Source organism: Amphibalanus amphitrite, unplaced genomic scaffold (genome assembly GCF_019059575.1).
Source record: "Amphibalanus amphitrite isolate SeventyFive unplaced genomic scaffold, NRLGWU_Aamphi_draft 000595F_arrow, whole genome shotgun sequence".
Lineage (NCBI taxonomy): Eukaryota > Metazoa > Arthropoda > Thecostraca > Balanomorpha > Balanidae > Amphibalanus > Amphibalanus amphitrite.
This window is the reverse complement of record NW_024882089.1, coordinates 120,135-141,202: the sequence shown is the minus strand read 5'-3', so window position 1 is coordinate 141,202 and position 21,068 is coordinate 120,135. Positions and strand designations below refer to the sequence as shown.

The window sequence follows — 21,068 nt, the reverse complement described above, 5'->3', positions numbered from 1 at the left end:
CAAAAATCTAAAAATGTACAGTCAGAGCGTTGTTCCCAATGCTTCTAGGTACACAATGAGCATAAATTTAGCTCGAAATGTCATCACACATTGGTTCCCAGTCCAGTTTAAAACGACACTTTGTGCCGCAGAGCCTATCTCTTCCAATGGATAGCGGCTGGGTGGCGGTTGTAGTGGTGGACAAGACAATTCTTGAGTGAAATGAAATCATTTGCTTTCAAAGAATGAATTTGAAGAACTTGTAATAATTGACAAAAGATCGTTAATTACAGTGTATAATTTCAAGTTCATGGCAAATGAAAATATTTTAAACAATGCTAGTGAACCCCAGTACCGCCGCGCGAGAAAGCAAGTACTCGACGCACGGTCTGCCCGCCACTTCTGAAAATGGTCCGCGGCCGGCCGGCCGCGACCCGACACGGTGTTAGTTTTGATCAGAGATGATGTCTAAGCATTTAGACCAGGTTGGGTCAGGTTAGGTCAGGTCAACCGGTAGGGGTTGTGACGGGTATTCGTAATACGTGTCAACCGCCTCTGAGAGTTTCGTAACATGTTACGAAGGCACCAATACTACTTCGTAAATGTTCAAATGGTTGATAAATTCGAATTCAGCTCCAAAAACTAGCCTAGAAACATGTACAACTCGAAAAAGTGAACCGAGGTCACCCGAGGTCACCAAAGGTCAGTGACCTGACCTGACCTTCAGGTGACCTTGACACCCACCCTAATGTATGGGAGCAGCATCAAATCACATGTTTGAACGTTTGAAACCACGAAAAGCGTGCAAACGCGCGGCTAATGCGAGCCGACATACGCCGAATCGCGATTCCAGCCAAACATGACCTCGGAAAAGAGGTCATAGGTCAAAGGTCATTTGGGTCAGGGTCATGAAATTTTTAGGGTAGGTGTAAAATTGATCAATGCGAGGGTACTGAAAGTTTCGTCCTTTTTACGCGAGTTATTCGCGAAAAACCTTAGGGGGTGGGGTTGCATCACCCCCCCCCCCCCTCCCCCTGTGCTGGCGAGGGAAAAGCCCGACTGTGATTTTGCGCGGAACCAGAGTCTATTTTGGAGCCTTCTCCGGAGCCCAATGCGGCTCAATGCTCATTCAATACTCAATAGTGCCATCTCATTCTTCAAACGGAGCGTCCCTAAACCGGAACAGGAACCATAAGTTCAAAATTTCGACCGCTTTTTTTCTGGAACGACGAAAGAATAAAACAATTATTTGTAGCCGGTTTAGGTACTGTTTTTATTAGGCAAATTGCTTGGGGATTTGTCGCTAGTGGCAGCTGCGACGGATGACGGCTTCAAAGCACAAGTCAGCTACCCTAAGTCCCGTCTTTCCCCGCTCTGATCAGATCAGATTCAGTATCTGCCACCCACATTCAGTTTGAGCTTCTTATTTCTGACGATTCAGTGATCAGTCATGTAAAGGTATACGAGTATACTAAATGCAACCTATAGGTAGGCACCTAATCAGAAGGGGATATGCCTCGAGTTTCCGCTGCTACTTGCTCGAGCCAATTAGGTTCGCGATCACTTTAAAGTTTCACGATGGCAAATTTGACACCTACCCGACCAGTTGAGCTATCGAGACCAAGCGTCATCACTTATCACGCTATCACGTCCGATATGATTGAGTAGCATTTGAGTGAGCCATACCACTACCGACTACGCAAACGACTACGAGGTACTTTCGAGCGAACCGAACCCAACCGAGACTCCGAATTTCAACGCAACGCGGGCTGTGACCGGCCGATCTTAGCGACACAAGACTTTTTTTTAAATAATCCATTTATTGACTTCTTTTTAGAACAACTGTATGCGTACGGCATCACAATAACCAATCACCAAATGGTGCGAGAATGAGAAATCAGGGTAGACAATCACACACATCCTTTGACCCGAAAAAACATGGCAAGAATATTAGGTTCAAAACACAATGTAAAGGAGTGCCTCAGGTACCTAAGCCGAACACCGAAAAAATTACAACCTGCAGCTCTGTCAACCGAAGTTAGACGACAGGTTACCACTAACCGAAGCCAATTCTGTCGAGCGAATCGACCCGTTCCCGCATTTCACTCGGTCATGCGCTTTCAGCTCATAAGACTGATGCCATGATTAGCCTTATAGCCCGGGTTCAGCCCATCGGGCCTCGCGCACCTACCTACATGCAGAATAAAACTGCGGAGCACGTGCTATGCGGTACATGAAGTCTAATCTCTCATCGGCGCAGTGCTCTCATAAATGTTTAACAGCTTAGTCACAAAGGATTACATTGGCTATTGTGATTAATATGTGATTAGATTATTAACGTCACAATATCAGGACACAGACAGATGTGATAGCACAGGTAGAGCACCTAGAAAGCTCACCGACAATCTTTTACAAGCAACATTTAGCAATTTTACGACAACGCGTGACACAATGGCTAGGTTAGCGATAGAAATATTAGGATTTAATCGAATGTGAAGCTTCCGGACAGAAAAAAAGCCATTGGCGGTACAAAACATGCGCACCGCATTGACAACAGTGGACGGCAACCGAGACCAAAAGTCCACACTCACAGTAGCGCAAAAATACACATTTCAGCCAGAAATGACTAACTAACCGCTGCTGGCCAATCCAAGATAGGTACCAGCAGTCAGCACGGATCAAAGGTCACCGGCGCCACCGCGCAGTGCGACCTTTTCAGACCTCTTGACACAGCCACGTACCGTGTCTGCGGCCACACCTTCTGAGCTCTGTAATAAGAGCTCTTCAAGCGCCCAAAACAGCACTGTCGGTGTGACACACAGCGCCTGCAAAAATGCAGAAAGAGGAAAGAGGCGACCTCAAGCTGAAGCCTATAACATCACCAGTCGCCAAAGCTCTTCGCTTACGCTTACAGACGATCCACAGCTAAAGCTTGCGACGTTCACAGAAAGCCTGTCCCCTGCGCTGAAGCGTACCGACAAAGTCTAAGGGATTGAAACCGCAATAGAGATACATGAGCTCCATCAAAGCGCCAGCCTTCGCATGCATCAACCTCGCAGTCCAACGCCATGCCTGGAGGCAAAGCGTAGCTTATAAAGCCCCGATGACGTCACTGGCAGAGTGACGTCACAGCACATTGATCGCCTAGAATCTGTATAACAGACGTGGGGGCGAGGAGAGCTGACATTTAGAGAGCCCGTCGTGGCGTTTTAAATCACACTTCTGCATTTTCGGGAAGCTGGTAGAAAGTTTGCAATGAGGTCGATTTCAAAGTGATTTTGAGGAGGCCGCACATGTGGCCAAAATTGGCCTAGTTGTGGGACATGGGCATGGCAATAAAGAGGAAAGTACTGATATGACCTATATGCTACGACAGCCAAAAGACTACTAAAAGTAAATTCGACGAGCTGAATGGTCCATTTGAGGCAATATTTCTTTTTCTCTCTCAAAAGGGTTCACTCTTAATCAAAACAACGGGACATCATCCCTAAACGGTGACGCCAAATACCTGGACACTGTTTCAGGGCCCTGGGCACTGTATACAATGCATACAATGTATACAAGCGCAGTTGCTGTTGCGGCCTTCCTCGGGCTCCTAGTACCAATCTGCCGCCGAACGAAAGGCATTTGTTCCAGTGGTTCAAATAGTAAAGCCAATCCGTACGGGTCCCTGTCCGCATCTACCGCGACGCATTAGTCTAATGAGTTGAATTACTGGCCAATAAAAGTGTTGTTAAAAATGCACGTCGAATAAAGTGGGCCCTGCGCGTTGGTATCTCGGTACAAAAGGTTAAACATGTGTAATAAAGGGTCCCCATAGTGAACTGGCTCAGGTTTAAGTATGGATTGTACAAGTACGTTCTTCAAGGTCCACGGAAAGACATTGGACTGGACCCTTAGGTAGTTAAGGCCCATATTATGTCTGTAAATTTACGCCGTCTAATAAAAATAATGCGTCGAAAGGAGTTGATGCGAATTAGCCAACTGGTTAGGTACGTTACAACAGATCCAAGCTACTGGGTTTCTCTGGTAAGCATTGCTATTTGCTCCTGGGAACTAAGGATGACCTTCAAGGTAGGTTGATGGAAAGCTTGCAATTCGACAGCACCTGCCCCTATAAACAGCCTAAACAATACACGCCTAATCGGTTTGACAGAACCTCAGGCGTGGGCATCAAGGTGCAGGTCGTATCAGCATGGTCAGGTGCCAGGATCACTTTCCCAATTGCGACATCTATTAGGCGACCGCCCTGCTTTTCAGCACTCCTTGTCGCGAGCTGCGATTCGCCAGTGAATCGGATGCCGTAACTATAGCCCTCTTTGCGATTCTCAGCATGCTTGCTTGGTATTTTTTTGCTGTAAGCTCGTCGGCTTTCTTGGTATTGGCCGTTTTAACGACGGCCATCTTGGTAGAGCCATCAACGCGGTCATCTTAGGCAGCCAGCACGCCGGCCATCTTGCTATAGGCGAGCAGTGCCAGCAGCGAAAGCAGAGGCGTCACGGCCTCGAGCATTGCCGACGCCGACGATCGAGAAGACGGAGGGGGAGGGAAGAGAAGCTTGGTCACCTGACCGCAATTCCACTGGAACACGCGAATATTATCGACGGCAACTCTCGCTCCGGTGCGTCCCAGAACTGCCTCAAACGAGAGCCGGTTGCTGCCGGGAGGAAGCGTCAGCGTTGCGGTCGTCCATTGCGTCTCGCTGGCGGTTCTCCAGAGAGTGACTTCATCGTCGTCCACGATCGTAAGCGTGGCATTTTTATCCAGGAGAACATCCACGGCGACACAGCCTTCGGTGGGTACGAACATGCACGGCGTTTGGAGTATACCCAGCTGGCGTTCAGCAGACGATCCCGAGTGACGCACGCTGGCGTAGTGTCTGCGGCCCTCCTCCTGCGAGGTGGTGCGCTCCCAGCTCAAGGTGCGCCCGGTGGGTGTCAGGGTGGCGCCGTACTGGTAGCGGTCACACCAGCCGGCGTCGAAGTTGCAGTGGTGCACGTAGGCAGCCTCGATGGTGACGGTGGTGGTGATGGGCTCGCACGTGGGCACGTTGTTCCAGCTACGTCCGTCACACGTGGCGAAGGCGCTGTTGGTGGTGCGATTCCCCGCCGAGCCGGTGCCGTTCTTCACGTAGTAACCGACATCACACCGGTAGAACGCCTTACCCTGGGGCGAGAGGTCGCTGGTGAAGAGCAGCTGCGCGTTGGCGACCCGCTTGGGCACGCGACACTCCCGCACCGCCTCGCAGTTGGGACTGACGCTGTCGAACTGACAGCGACAGTGGTAGGCGCCAGGCGAGTCGGGTACCGCGATACACGTACCGTTGTTCTTGCAGGGGTTGGCGGCACACGGGTCGGTCTCTCCAGATCTGAGTGGCTCGCACTCGATCTTCGTCTCCGTCTCCGACTCGGCGCCGGCATCGCTAACGGCACGCCAGCCCCGGACGTGTTCCAACCTCTCCGCCGTCGTCGTGGACACGAGCTTCACCTTCGCCGGGCTCTTGGAGGCCAGCCTCCAGCGGCCATCATCTCCAACGTACACGCGCTGCGACGGCGACTGGAACTCCCGTCGGCCATGACTCTGGACTTCCTTCTCCGCCGGTGTCAGGACATCCACGAACGTCGATTCGGGTTCGACAACACGCCATCGCTCGGTGGCACACTGTCCAAACGTGGGCGCCACGCACGACAAACTCAGCGACGGCAGTGGCGTGCGACCCTCATCACAATCGTTCACCTCCCATGCTCCGGCACCGGGAGCCCACGGCTCTCCTTCAAACTCTCCACGTGCGAGGATGTTCCCCGCCTCCGGCCAAGCCTCGTACGCATGCTGCACTTCAGCCGGCTTCTTATTATCAGGCAGTGTTGCTACAACCCAGTTTTTCTGCGCCGCTGCTGATGGCTCCTGTAGAAGAAACTGATCGGGTCGACCGATGTGTCGGTAGGCAACCAGGGAGACGTTGTTGGGTTCGAGGACGTAGGTTCCCACAGCGGAGACCACGGTCAGCTGGTAGGGCGGTACCGTCGATAAGTTGACGTCACCGAAGAAGAGGGTGTTGGTGTCGCACGCGCCTGGAACGAGACGGAGGGGAGGGTTAGACTTCTTGATTGAGAGACGCTTATTCTTGGAGGGAGAGAGCGAAGAAGGGACAGAGTTCTTGAACTTTTAAGAGAGCGGGGACATGAGGGGCGGTCGACCAGCAAAAGCATGGTGAAATATGCAGTAAGTCTGCAAAATAGTGGCTCATCACTGACAAAACTGTCATGAAGCTAAGTAACTTTGTCCCCGAAAAGCAAAGTAGCCATTGATCGGAAGCACATAATGCACTTAGATATGTAGCCAGTTTTAAGCAATTTGACAACGCCAAGAAGTATTCGGCATCATCAGCAGCTACTGGCAGAAGTTTTACCGGATAGTTAGTGAGAGCAATAAGGACAGTTAATTCATGTCGAAGAATTTTGTTACGTAAGCTTTCACAAGGGCATTGGTACGCCGTTTCACCACCTTGCCCTTCTTAGAAGCCACACCTATTCCCTGGGCGGTACGCTGACTGTCTAAGCCGGTAACACACGGTCACCTTGGGGCCATCGACCCGTGGGTTCAGACGCGAAGTGCACGGCCCTATACCAGGACAAACTAAAACACCGGTGGCACAACGAACTAAGTCAACGGAGAATAGCGAACTAAAACACCGAAATGCCTTCCAAAATTTCCCTCTCCCGCCCAGTCAATGGAAAAATGGCACCCTGAGGATCGATCTTAGATCTGAGATTTGACCGAGATTGCCTCGGATATTTTTTTTATAATGATTGTATTGTATATTGTATATTGTATTAGCGAAGCATTCCAATGATGGATTAGTGTCAGCTTCTAGTCAATGACAATAGTAAAAACATATAAAACACAAGCACACACACGCATACACATTGTACTAAATACCAAAACGCTAGTCACATGTCGAGTTTAAAAGTCGTAAAAACTCTGCTCTAGTTCGAGAGCCGGTGGCGGCAGGCGGCAGACGATTCCAGGACGAGGCCGCTCGGTACGACAAGGCCCGGCGCGACATAGACAGCCGGTAAGCCGGCAGCTCCAGTACACCGGCACACGTTGCCCGCGTTGAGCGCTGCGATACAGCGGCTCGCCGAGTGAATAGGGAGCGGATCGCCTCCGGAGCGCAAGGGTCACTCAGCGCCCTGAACACAGTGGAGCAGTCACGGTGGACGACAAGATCAGCAATGTCATGCCAGCCGAGGGCTCTCAAAACCGGTGAAATATGTTCAGAAACCCGCGCTCCGGAGACGACCCTAGCACCAAAATTCAGGATCTTCTGCACCTTATGTAAATGACAGCGAGCGGCCTCGCCCCAGACGGAGAGGCAGTAAAGGATGTGGGGGAAAACATGGCACTGGATAAGGAGCTTACGGGTCTCGGGGGTAAGATGATGACGAATTTTATACCAAACATAGAAGGATGGAATTGCACTTTTTGACAACATTTAAAATGTGCTTTTCCCAGGATAGGGTTGAGTCGACCGTCACTTCCAGCATCTTCACAAAAGGGGATGGTTGTAGTGTGTGACCGGATATGGTAAGGGAAAAGGATGAGGTTTTCTTGAGGTTCTGGCCAGTACCCACAAGAAGCAGGGTGGTCTTACTAGGATTCATTTTCAAGGAATTGGATGTGTAATAGGACTGGACAGCGAGCAAGGTGTCTTCCTGTTGTTTTTTAAGGACAGGTAAGTCAGTGGGAAGAGCGGAATCGAGGAGTTGGGTATCGTCTGCATAGGAAATGAGCCGTCCATGAGGAAGGTAGGAAGGTAGGTCATTTGTGAAGATGCTGAAGAGGATTGGGCCGACCAGGGAGCCCTGCGGAACGCCATGGGACATAGGAAGGGATAGGGAGCCGCCTCTCACCACCTGCCGCCGGCCACCGAGGTAACTCGCGAACCACCCGGGGTCAACACCGTACCAGCTCAACTTGGACAATAAAATACCATGGTCAACACTATCAAAGGCGCGACTGACCAGCTCGCCACTTGACTTGTCATTGTTAAACTTTAGCCGACTTCAAGTGTCCCCCCCCCCCCACAAGGGCCCGCAGCGCCAACTTTTTACGCCGAAACCATGCTCGATTCCATTCAATCGCAATTTACTTAATTGGTGCCACTGCCTTGCGTGAAACACACAACAGCCTACTTCCTTCTGGCACATTGAAATATGAGCAGTCCTTTGAGCTGATATTGATTTTTGCTAAAAACTGGATCGCAATGGACTAAGTTGTCTGGACGTAAGTGACCTAAGGCCATCATCTGAACGGAACCGGGTGAAAAGAAGTTATTCGGCGTGACACAGCAATGTCGCACGACACCGTTCAGCAGGGTGGTTCTGCACAAAAGCCTGTGGTAAATCAATGGGGACCGATCGATCATCGAACGGGCAGGCATCGGTAAAATCCTTTTTGAAAGGATTGCATTCCCAATCCACATTCCCAGTGCCGAAGTGGATTGCATTCCTACCCGCAATCCCCTTTTTTCACTTGGATTGCGATCAAATCCGCAATCCTTTTTTGCAATCCTGTTGTTACGGAGCGAGCGAAGCGAGCGTAGTCTTTCCTTAGATTAACGGAAATTTCTGAGTATGAGCGGCCGGCCGGCCGGCCGTGGTCACGCTTTTGCGAGGCTTATATCTCAGCAACCACTTGACCGATTTACACGCGGTAATTTTTGTAGGGTAGCTTCATTTCTTCTACCAAGTATTGGACTATTCCTGATGCATGTGGGTGACCCCTTATGCACGTGCCACGTGCAAAACGAAGAGGTGTCCGTTTTGTAATTGTCGCAATATCTCGGTAACTACTTGGCCGATTGCGCTGAAAGTTGGCATGTAGGTAGGCACCCACTAGGCACTGCATATACATGTGCCAGAGTTGGGGTGGTGCTGCACGTGCGCACGTGCAGGGGTCGTTTCCAGATCTCGAGAACGGCTCGACCGATTGCGCTCAAATTTGGTACACAGTTAGGGACCGGTTAGTAGGGTGCCGTGCACAAGTCAGTTGGGACCCATTTTGCACGTGCGCACGTGCAGGGTGCCGCTTCCAGATCTCGAGAACGGCTGGGCCGATTGTGCCCAAATTTGGCACGTCGCTAGAGACCGGTTAGTAGGGTGCCGTGCACAAGTCAGTTGGAGGTACCCCCTCGCAATTTCGCACGTGCAAGGCCCACCCTCTCGCTCGCTCCGTTAGTCGCCCCAAAAGGCGTTATACTGGTATTATTATGTGCAATAGTGGATCTGGGGGAGGGAGGAGGGCATAGGGCCGTGCCTCCATCCCATAATCACCCATTTCTAGTACCTAGTCTTGCGAGTAATTCCTATCTAAGGCACAGGTATTTTATGGGAAATATTTTTTGCCTCAAACACCCCCACATTTAAACCTCTACCCAACCAGTGTTTTATATTTTTAAAACTCGCCCTCAAATACGTAATTTTGTCCTGCCTATGTAGTTCATCAGCGTATATTATTTTGAGCGTTTAAAGGGACACTCCCACCTTAACATTAGTTTTGAGTTGAGATAGCCAAATTGGTGGCCATGGCCTGCAAATACCGGTTTGGGCACTCACAACATCGAACAATGCTTTAATTCGAAGATATGGAATTTCAAACTTGCAGTTTTCGGATTCTAAGGGGCTAATGCATTGGAATGCCCCCTTAGAATTTGTGACGTCAGCGGAGATCTAACGATTTTTAAATCTTAGACTAAAACCATCGTTAACACGTGGTGGTATACGCCGCTTTGCGCGCAACGTCTGCCGCACTTTAAGGCTGCCAAATTATTGCTTACAAATAAAGTCGCTAGTAACAGGGGAGATCCCAAAAAGTAAACAAAAGTAAAAGCCTAATATCTTGAAAACCAGTGAATATTTTTCGGTGAAATTTGGTAGATATTCGTTTTCGCTCTTTCTGAACCAAGGGACATCACTTTCATGCCAATTCATTAACTTTTTTGAAGGTGGGAGGGTCCCTTTAAATTAAAAGCGTTTAAATTATTTCAACAAGCTTCGATGTAAAGCCCTTGATAGCAAAGCACATAAAGCCGATGAAGCCGATCTCATAATTTTCAATCGCAACAAACCATTTCAAAGCACTAATCAAACACAATCCGGATTGGATTGCAAAAATTGGAAGTATGATGCAATCCAATCCGCAATCAAATCCTGTTTTTTGGAATGGATTTCAAATCCAGGTGCAATCCACCAAAAAGGAATGCAATCAGGATTTTGCAATCCTGCAATCACAATCCTACCGATGCCTGCGAACGGGTCACGCCTGACGTAGACCGCTCGAGCTGGGGCGTCTTTCGTCCTTTCGGCCGAGTGCTGTGGTGGTACGGACGGTAGGCAGATGTCCCGTCCCGAACGGGTATCGGAGACTCAGGCGCGGATACAAGGGGGGGGCCATGGGGGCCATGGCCCCCCCCTTGGCCGATTTTTTTCAAAAATAAAATAAAAAGTTAAAAAGTTAAAAAGCTGAAAAGGGGGCCTCCTGAAAATAAAGTGGCCGAAATCCGATGAGTTTTTTTTTTTAACCTACCCACTTAGTTATTTCTTAGAAGACTAGCTGAGAAGACTTCTTTGTTAGAAGATTGGTAAAGCTTTTCATAACTTGGAGGTCTCTTATACTCACAGAGATGACCACTTTTACAGGGCCTCCTAACCTGCACAGAGGGCCTCCAAGCCTGCACAGATGTTGAGATGTTGCCTGAACAGCTAGATAAGCTCAATAGACGCAGTTTTTTTTTGGGGGGGGGGCCAACAAGTGGGAAGATGGGGCCTCCAACAGGTGGGATTATGGGGGGGCCTCCTGGTTTCTAATGGCCCCTCCCTTGGAGATTTTCTGGATCCGCCCCTGCGGGAGACTAAAGTGGTCATTCATTCCGAGCCCACATATACATAAGGAGATAACAAGATATGTTACATCGACACTTGCCATTCTATCTTCACTGATCTTTACAGAACGCCTACACATAAACAACCTACTAAATGTCAAATCCATGAACCTGAGTTTTCATTGATACCTACACGGATATAAAAAAACTTATAGTTGTCTAATGTCAATGTCAAGCTCCATTCGTTCCCAGAAAGCAGTCATTTCCTCTCACCCCCCCCCCCCCCTTCCCGCCCAATATACACACGGTTTACCCATACCAAACAGTCGACGAGCCAGCCGCCCTACCCGTCTAATGGTTTTAAGTCGTTCCCATAACGTCGACGCGGCCAAGGCGCGGCTGGCAGCAGCGGTGCCAGGGCCCAGTTCTTAAACATAGAGCATCTTTGCTGCTAGGTGACACTTAATGGAAAGGGCGACCCGACAGGCGGGTTCACATGGTCACCCTTACACGGCTGCACCAACGTCCCAAAATTGTCCCTTTGAGAAGTGGCACTTTAGCAAAGTGACACTCGCCGACTGGCTTTTCTATATGAACTGGGCCCTGGCCCTGGGCCTGGGCCCAGCCAGAGCCGACTCCTGGCACCGCCCCCCGCGTGGCACTGGCCCAGCGCCCCGCCACCACGGCGCCCGACCGTCCGTCGCCACGACAGGAGGGCGTGGTGCAGAGCCCGGCAGGCGGGGACATCAGCTCGATATAGCACGCGCGCGGGGATATTGTAGCGGAAGGATGTTTTTGTCGTCTACTGAGAGTAAAAACTTGTAGGGATGATGATTGATACCATTTTTTGTTTTTTTGGGACACATCAGTAGGTAGACACGATCCATATACGGTCAACTAATCCAAATTCTTCAGGTATCAACAATTGTGAGTGAGTCGACTTTCAAGCATCATGTCCGAAGTAGGTGCAATCATGCAACAGTTCACAAGAGAAAGCACGGTCAGCATAAATCATTTGAGAATTGGGATAGGTCCCAGGGATGAGGGAGAATGCAAACAAACAATAAATAATGACCTTTCGACCGTGCGTCAAACTAAGGTTCATTATTTATTGACTTGATCAATAAACCTCCCAATGTTTATATTTCTGTAGGGAAAGCTGCCAGCAGCGCCTAGCGCCGTTGCAGCCAGTCTTCCGCATAAGACTTTAAAATTCTACAGCCATCAAGAATCTGATTCAGTCTAAAATTTTCGGGTTCCTCGTAAGGGCCATGGTTCACTGAAATGACGGAACCAATTCTGCTCTCAATGCAGTGCAATTGCTGCAATATTGAAGTCTGCTCGCGACCAAACGCCTTTGCTTCTTTTGGATTCAATGCCTATGAATAGGGATCATGACATGAAAATCCGTTTATATGGTTGGAAACATATTTATTGTGCGAACAGAATGAGGAAAGATATAAAATCTTCGCATTATTGCGAACGTCAGCATATGAATAACTACTCATGCAAGCATAAAAGTTCAGTCCCTTTGTGTTGTGACTATTACGGTGCCTTTGTTGATGCTAAACTGGCCGATATGGATTTCACGTTGGTGGCGCATTTCCTAAACCGGGAGTGTGTCATGACACACACATACCAAATCCGCTCGTCTGATGTGATCACACGTGACTGTGCTGACGTGCGGAATACATTAGTAGGGCTATAGTAGACCAGCAGCACATAATTAATTCAGCACAAGTCACAGACAAGATTTCTTTACTAATGTCACGTCGCAGGCAAGAGGTCACAGGTGAGGCCGCAGCACAAATGGGTTCTTACTCATACAGCGTCGTCAACAGACATTCGGACCATTGGGAAAGGCGCAGTTGTCACTTTTCCCATACCTGCTACATTGCATGATTAAATCGAGACATCCAGGCATTTTAATGGCACGTGCACTGTACCACACTATTCATAGTTTAATGCACTGATATTGCCAGCCGTGTGGTTCAAGGGGTGTGGTTAAACGCGTTGAACCACACGGCTGCTGACGTCACTATCAATTATAGTTGTGAGCTTTTTGGCAGGTATGGGAAACACCTTCCAGCCCTAAGGCCGGGAATTCAATAAATGTCACCTCGCTTTTTTAGCGAAAAGCACCTCGGGCCTAACGGCCCTCGGAGTTTTCGCTAAAAAACCTCGGTGACATTTATTGAATCATCCCGGCCCCGGGCAGGAATATATTGTCATGCACTGATTCATGCAAATAATAATTTATTCATTTATTTAATAGGAACGTATTTAAAGAAAACGTACGATGACAGCTAATAAACAAACATTAATTGATACAGACCACAATATCCATCTAACGAAAGGGGTTTCTACGCGACGCCGTTCTGTTTCAGTAATCTGCCAGTATGTTCAGCGGAAACACTTCCTGTGGGAGCAGACTTCTGACGAAAGGCAGAGTTCCGGTTTAATTTCCAGTCGCTAGGGAAATGATGCAACACAACTTTGCAGGTCAAAGAAGGCTCCAGTATTTTGAATCTCCTGAACACTGATGGAAACACAATTCAGTGTTATTTTCTGTTACCTAACATGTTTCACAATATAAACTAAAGGTTTTCAGAAAAATATTACCCATGCACACTATTTGTAACATTTTTCCTTTCGAGCCCTTCGGGATGGCTCCGCACTTAACCCTCGCCCGCACATGGGGGGGGGGGTTGCCACCCCCCCCCAGGTAGTCTTTCTGCTCTGCGCTCAACATTTTTAGAGCTAGAAGGCTGATTTTTCGTATAGCTGCTCCTCTATCCTTTCTTGATGTTCACTAAAAATTTCAAGTTTCTGTGGTTTTTGGTTTCGGAGATATAACCTTGTTTTTCAGGTCATGTCATGACCCAAATGGCCCATTCTCAACATCTTGCGTTGGCTATGGGCCTTGTGAGCTTTTAACACCTTGATTTCGGCCTTTTATTCGACGATGTACAGAGGTCAAGGTCAGGGTCAAGGTCAACCTAGGTCATCTAAGATAATTGCGTTTTAGGCAAGCTGAATTTACTTTTTTGAGTTTTTTTTACTACATTTTTGGTAAAAGCTTCTCAGATCATGATTTCATGTAATATGGACACATAAACAATCGGTGCACACATCAGTATACACACAGACACACACAGACATACAAACACATATTATTGACCTTGACCTAACTTGACCTGAGATGACCTCAGCAGCAAAAACCTGGTCGGGTAGTGTGACAAAGAGGTTCTAGCTGGCTTGGCACCAGAAAACGGCATTGTCATCGGTATATGACAAGCAGCGCGCTTGATATCCAACGGTGACCTAAAACAGCAACATTTTTTAGTTTGACCTGACCTGGAAGGTCAATGACTGACCTGAGAAGGTAAAACTGGGTATCATTGGATTCGTCTCTTCCCAAAGAATCTTTTTGGTCTTTACCGCTAAGCTCTATCTCCAACAGGAACGAAATGGCGCGGGGGGGGGGGTGGCAACCACCCCCCCCCCCCATGTGCGTTCTAGGATGGGAAAATGGCATGTGTGGGCGAGGGTTAAGAAGTCCAAACAGGGTTCGTGCCAGCAACGACGACTCGCCTATCCACTAAGTCATCGGATGTAATCAAATTAAAATGTACCGAGGGTCGAGGGACAATCAAGTAGCGCTATTACCTGAGTAACGCTATTATTAAGTAAGTACCTTCAATTAACCCGCGCCCTGGTGGGGTCTGTTTATAACGCGACCTGGTGGGGGGGGGCTATTTTTTGCCCCCCTCATATATCTCCGAAACTACTGGACGGGTCCACAAAATTCAAACGGCGTTCGACAGGCCTGTCAAATTTGTCGAGGGAAACCAAATTTCATTGACCTCGGGGTCACCGATGACGTCACAGGTCAGGTCAAAGATGAAATGTTTCACCGTTCACGGGTCTTCTAGGGAATGCGCTATAACACCGAGGAAAACGCATTTTGTCGAGAATCAGCGATAGGGCGTCGGTTGCCTAGTAGATATGTTGCTATTAGAGGTCACTGACAATACCAGGTCAGGTCACAGGTCAGGTCACCAAGGGTCACAGGTCAGGTCACATGAGCCCAACTTTACTAGGATTGTGTGATGCATGTTTTATGGCTAATTTTTCATTTCCAACTCAATGGTGTTGGTTATAAGACTATCAGGTACGGCTTAGGTCACTTTCTGGTGAAGTTCAGGTCAAGGTCAGGTCAAGGTCAGGCCAAAAAAGGTCAAATTTTAAAGTTGATAGTTTTGCATAAAATGGGTAATGATTCGATGCAGCTCGTCACGGGGAGTCTAATGGTGGTCTTTGTTTTGCGCTACGGGGTCTAGAATTGCTAGAAAGTGAGTTTGAAAATTTGACGTCATCAATTTTGAACAGTTTTTTCGCTATAACTTCGCCAAAAAAAGAGGTATCAAACTCAAATTTGGTATGTGGATGGAAGGCGGTAAGGACTATCACATATATTCCGGTTTTTGCGAAATTCAAAAAACTTTTGGGATTTTTCGATTATTATATCCTAAAAAATTATTTTTTGATTTTTAGGGGTCAAAATCCAAAAATTTAAAAAATCCGAGATAGCAGTTTTGTAGCCCTGTCAATTTTACAGCTTTTATGTCCTTATCATTTTTCTGTATTTGCAAAGCTGTAGGCCTGACAGCTCTTCCCGCGAAACCCTTTTTTGGGTCGAAAACGGCAGAACATGACGTCACTCTGACGTCATTTCCGGCCAACCTATCATAGCCTTTGGAAAAAATTTTGGTTACAATGTGTAAAATTGATGTCCAGGAGGGTCCTGAAAGTTTGGTAACGATCGGCGCAGCGGTTCTGGAGATATATCGAAAAGTCTGGAGGGGGGGGCAAAAAATAGCCCCCCCCCCACCAGGTCGCGGGTTAACCCGCGAGTTGCTGGGGGGGGGGCGTTAAACGCCCCCACTTTTTTCGCCGGGCCATAGCATAAAAACGGCGCGCCGCAGGCGCGCCAAATTTTAGGTACCTTTAAGGGAATTGATTGAAGTTTATTGTGACAAAGTTTCAAAAAAATCGGTCGGAAAATTTTTGAGATATCGAGGTTTTAGTGACGTCATGATTTCTGAGTTTTCGACCAAAAACGGCATATGTTCAAAAAATCATATAAAATCACAGAATAGACATATAGACATGCCGTAAACGCCATTAGACTGCCAATACCATGAACAATCAAATGGCTATCTTCGATTATTGATTATGGATCCGCATTTTCCAAAATCTTGAACTGAATCTTGGCAATTTCTCGTGACTACTTCACGACCATGATACATTAATTTCTTAAATTGAACTTTTTTAGCCAAACACGTACACATATGATAAAATGAATGTCACCATCGTGTTCTACGCCCCAAATTACCCATAAAACATGTGTCACAGGCTGCGTATATCAGTTTTTATTTTCGGGGATATGTGCCTGCCCGGTTGACCTGACCTTGACCCTGACCTATACTTGACTGACCCCTGCATGGAGCTGACACTCTTGTAGGCCTTATATGATGGATTGTGCACCGTTTTGACAGAGTTTATGACGAGAGGCGCCCATTGCGAAGTCCTGAAGTCCATGCTACTGAAAGCCCGATTTCAGGTGTTTGACCTGACCTTGACCTAACCTGTGACCTCGAAATTCAACTTTTAAGTACTCATCTGAAGCGTCTCGTCGCGTTCTTTCGTTTGCCGCCCCGTGCGTTTCGCTGCGCCTATTGGTTCTCGAGTTATCGGCTGGGGGCGTTTAACGCCCCCCCCCCCCAGCAAACGGTGGGTGGCGAAATACCCCAGCAACTGCCGGGTTAAGGGGGGCACTGTCGACTTTTGGTCCCATTCTTTCCATGCAACGCCCATAGGGCTAATGTTAAAATGCCAAAATCAAAGGGGGGCACGGTGCCCCGGTGCCCTCCCCGCTCCACCGCCTATGGGACTGTTGGGACAATCCCTAAGTTCCCAGCATTGCACATCATTCTAATGCATACTCGTACATCATGAATCACTCGATAAGCGCTATCATACGAGGGACCTACCGACGCCGACGCCACACGATTGGCCCATTTACCCTTCAAATAGGCACCCTCCCCTTGCTGAGTCAATAAGGCGTGATCCATGCACCTGCCGGGAAATCGCTGGTAGTTCCCCGTTACGAAGCCCGGTACAAGCCCCGGCTTTGAGTAAACTGAAATTCAGCATGAAAATAGCGTGGTCTGAAAACAACATAACCTAACCTGAGGCCTAACCATGCCTAACACACGCGGCTTTCGGTCGGAGAACGCGAGAGGGATTTCTCCGAGCCCCACAAAGTCCTATCTCGGAACATTGGAAGTTTTGCCGTCCGCTGATTCGCTTCAGCTTGTTTATGAGGCGAGTTAGTGGTGAAAGAACAGAGAACTCGATCCGTGACGTCATTATCTGACGTCATAGTCGTATAGCCGTCAGAGCGCGACGCAGAGGTACAAGGGGAAATCCCGGATCGCTGGAGGGATGCGGCTGAAAGACGCAGACGAGTGTCGTAGGTCTGAGTCATAGAAGTGAGGGGGGGGGGGGCGCCCGGACCACAATGGCCATCGGCGGCAGGGCTGCGGAGTCGATGGATTTTCGGCGACTCCGACTCCGACTCAGACTGCGGCTTTCAAAAACCAGCTCCGACTCCGACTCCGACTCCTGGCAGAACTGTCGACTCCGACCGACTCCAACTCCCGACTCCGACTCCGCAGACCTAGCAGGGCTGCGGAGTCGACAGATTTTCGGTGACTCCGACTCCGACTCCGGCTCGGGTTTCTAAAATCGACTCCGACTCCGACTCCGACTCCGGTCACAACTATCGACTCCGACCGACTCCGACTCCGACTCCGACTCCGACTCCGCAGCCCTGATCGGCGGAGTCATAGAACTACCAGCAATTCGTCGGCTATGGAATTGTCACTGAGTTCAACTTTTGCTCCGCTTGTAATGCTTGTGAATTGTGATACTCCTGCATCTTTTCACTCAATAGCGGATAATTTACAAGTATAAAAGCGAATTTATAAAACCAAAACTCATCATTGAGTTCCACCCCTCAGTGGCTTAGGCGTCAAGTGAAGTGGCAGGTAATTTCATTAGCTGAATGTCATTCGCTCTTTCGTTGCCGCGTGGGAAGAGCTAAGAGAGAAGCCCTGGACATTAAGGAAGTACAGCTTCTGCCAAAGGCTGTCATCCCCTTCTTCCCCATTACGGACCAGCCCGCGCACGTACGGGTCAAGGTCAGTCGTCTGAGCGTCTCATCCCCTTCCCTCCCCTCCCCCAGGATGTGTGGCTCCTCGCCAAATGTCGCCCCCCCCCCGACAGACAGGAAGCCCCCGAGGTCGACTCAAAACTCGGTCCCCGAAATAGCAAACGGGTTCCTGAGCGGGCGAACGTCAAACGATGTGCCTCATCCGTGAATGCAGTAGGTACGGCGAGTGGCTTATAACATCTCTGTCTAATAGCAGCCAGCCAGTCAGCCGTAGTAAAGTAATCTCGAGTCAGCCGAGTGCAGTTCGGGAACAAACAGCCCAAGAAGGAGGCAGTCTTTGCAAGAGACGGGATGCATGAAATACAGCTATGTAATGTAGACAATGAAACAGTAAAAAAAAAAAATGCACTTGCAGATTCCTTTTTACGAATTAGAGGATCATTTCGGGGAGCGCGCCAACCACATTTCTGGATTCGCCGATACTTGTTTTACCCTTTCTAGTGCTATTTGCATCTCTAAATTCCCGTGACTCAGCCGCACGTGACGTGACGTTTCCCCGGTTCAAACAATACCACGGCCAGCGTCAAAGCCAAATAGAAAGCCGACGCAGCGTGTGGATGCATGAATCAAGTTCCCGCACACTCATGCGGGCGGTTAGGTGTCACCCATGGGACATGCCTGGTGGTCGAGTGAGTCAAATGAACGTGGTGCAAAAACGGAACCATATAAAACCCCGGTTTTACCCAGTTTTACCCAAAGACGTATTTATTCTACAAAATTTCCATAAAATATATTGGTGTGTCGAATAATTCATACTTTATTCTAAATAAGTCATAAATTTTTCTATGGTAATATACACATACCTTATAATGATAAAATATAATTGCTATAAATAATAGTGCGGCGAATGTCCGTCTGATACGCATAGCGCAAGATGAAGTATAAGCTCTAAATCCTTACGGTTTGCCATAGCACGTCTTCCTTGAAGTGAACCCTGGAAGCGCCTTTTCTCTGGCTGGTGCGCTTATCCTTCAGGGGTGACTTGCACAGCGGACAGACCATTTAGGCGGCAGAGGGGCTCGTCAGGCCCGAGGTCAGTTCTGGGTAGACGAACCATGCGAGCCGCCCACTGCTCAATTGAATGCTCATTAAGTGCCCAGAGCTCAGCCCTAGCGTAGACTTATTGAAATGATGTACGGATGAGTGACAACTGGTGGTTCATGTTTGTTAAAAATGTGTCAGGCTTGTGTTGTTTCGAAGGGTATCCTATCTAGTCGTTTCACGTGGTTATTCGGAACAAGCGCCAGCCATGAGCCATAGATGTGAAAGTTTGAATACAGTTGCGTTGGAGACGCATCGACGGGACACCGCCAACAACCACTAGCCACACCTCCTTCAGCCACAAACCTGAAGCCACGCCCTGGCAACCAGTAGCCACGCCCGCTGCCGTTCACCGGCCACGCCCCCTGGCAACCAGTAGCCACGCCCGCTGCCGTTCACCGGCCACGCCCCCTGGCAACCAGTAGCCACGCCCGCTGCCGTTCACCGGCCACGCCCCCTGGCAACCAGTAGCCACGCCCGCTGCCGTTCACCGGCCACGCCCCCTGGCAACCAGTAGCCACGCCCTCTCCCGTTCACCGGCCACGCCCCCTGGCAACCAGTAGCCATGCCCACCAACCCTAAGGCAACAGGCCGTCGCATGGCGGGGATAGCTGAGTCACGAACGTGAAATCAATACAGCGTCGAATAAACAGATTGTGCCAGAGGCATGCAACCACGCAGGCTCCAAAGAACAGTTTTATCTTACGAGTAGATTCGCTGAAGTGTCCATTTATCCATCGAGCTATAAAGGGTTTGAAGTTTGAACGAGTCAGGTCAGTTCAGGTGGTCTCAGACATTTCCTTCAACAAGGATAAATTGGTGTTTTCCAAATCGCAGGCTGGTTGAGTGGTGGAGGACTCGGAGTATGACCTCGAATTTGTGACGAATTTTGCTGACGAACATCTGTCACGAGTCATCAGTCAGTCAGTCATCCGAGTCCAAATCTGCTTGTCATAGTCAATATCAGTCGTAATAGGTATGGCCGTTAATTTAACCGGTTCCAAAGTTCAGCAGAACACATGGTACGCAGCTGTTCGTCGTAATGGCATGTTGATCCATTGCCAGTAGAATCTCAATACGGAGAAAATGAGGAAAAGATATGCTGTGGATTGAACTGTTATTTTGGACAAATCATTTCGGCGGAAATGCACCAGCCACCAACCCTCCGAACCTGGGAGCACGGAACGAGCGCAAAACGTCAGAACCCAACCAGGCATTCCCCAGTCCACATTCCATTAGGCAAACACAGTACAACCACAACCACCCCATGGAGCCGTGCCGGTGCGGGCCGGCGCGGCGGGGCCGGGTATGCCGAGTCACCAACCGACCTTCAGCGGCCGGCGCTCTGCCGCGCAGGGGCGCAGCCTGAACCAGGCACTTACCGTTGGCGGTGGCTATCAACGCCGCAAGCACAATCGTCCCCAAATCATAACGCATGGTAATACACCCTTCTTGTACCACTGACAAATGTGTAGTTTCACAGCCGACAAACCCGTCCCACACGACACTCGCAGCGACTCCGCCCGGGAGTACGTAGCCAATGACGTAGGGGTCCACACGGCGCGTCGGCTGCAGGGGGCGGCGATCAATGTCGACGTCACACATGTGAGAGTCTCTGATTGGCTCAGAGTGACTGCTGGCGACCTCTATACCACATGAGGTTAAATATTGCACGATAGCTCCGTTAGATGGCACGGCTCGTTCCCTTGCGAGGCGTTTGTGGCAGCATAGCCAAACTGCATGCGCTAGCGGGGTTTTTCTATTCGTCTATTGCCGTACTTCCTGTGCAATCGGAATTTACTGAGCAATCTGAGTCGTTTTCGTAGCCACCACAGTTACTTATCAGCGATTGCAAGAGACACCCAC

General features: G+C 49.1%; 1 protein-coding gene across 1 annotated transcript; it reads right to left on the bottom strand.

Annotated features, from left to right (window-relative positions):
* Positions 1–1,779: 1,779 nt before the first annotated feature.
* Positions 1,780–20,777, bottom strand: LOC122394489. The gene is made up of 2 exons (XM_043391383.1): positions 20,585–20,777; positions 1,780–6,050 (listed from the first exon to the last, which is right to left on the bottom strand). The coding sequence occupies exons 1-2, from the start codon at positions 20,637–20,639 to the stop codon at positions 4,411–4,413; spliced, it is 1,695 nt and encodes a 564-aa protein (XP_043247318.1). The 5' UTR covers positions 20,640–20,777; the 3' UTR covers positions 1,780–4,410.
* Between the last annotated feature and the right edge of the window lie 291 nt (positions 20,778–21,068).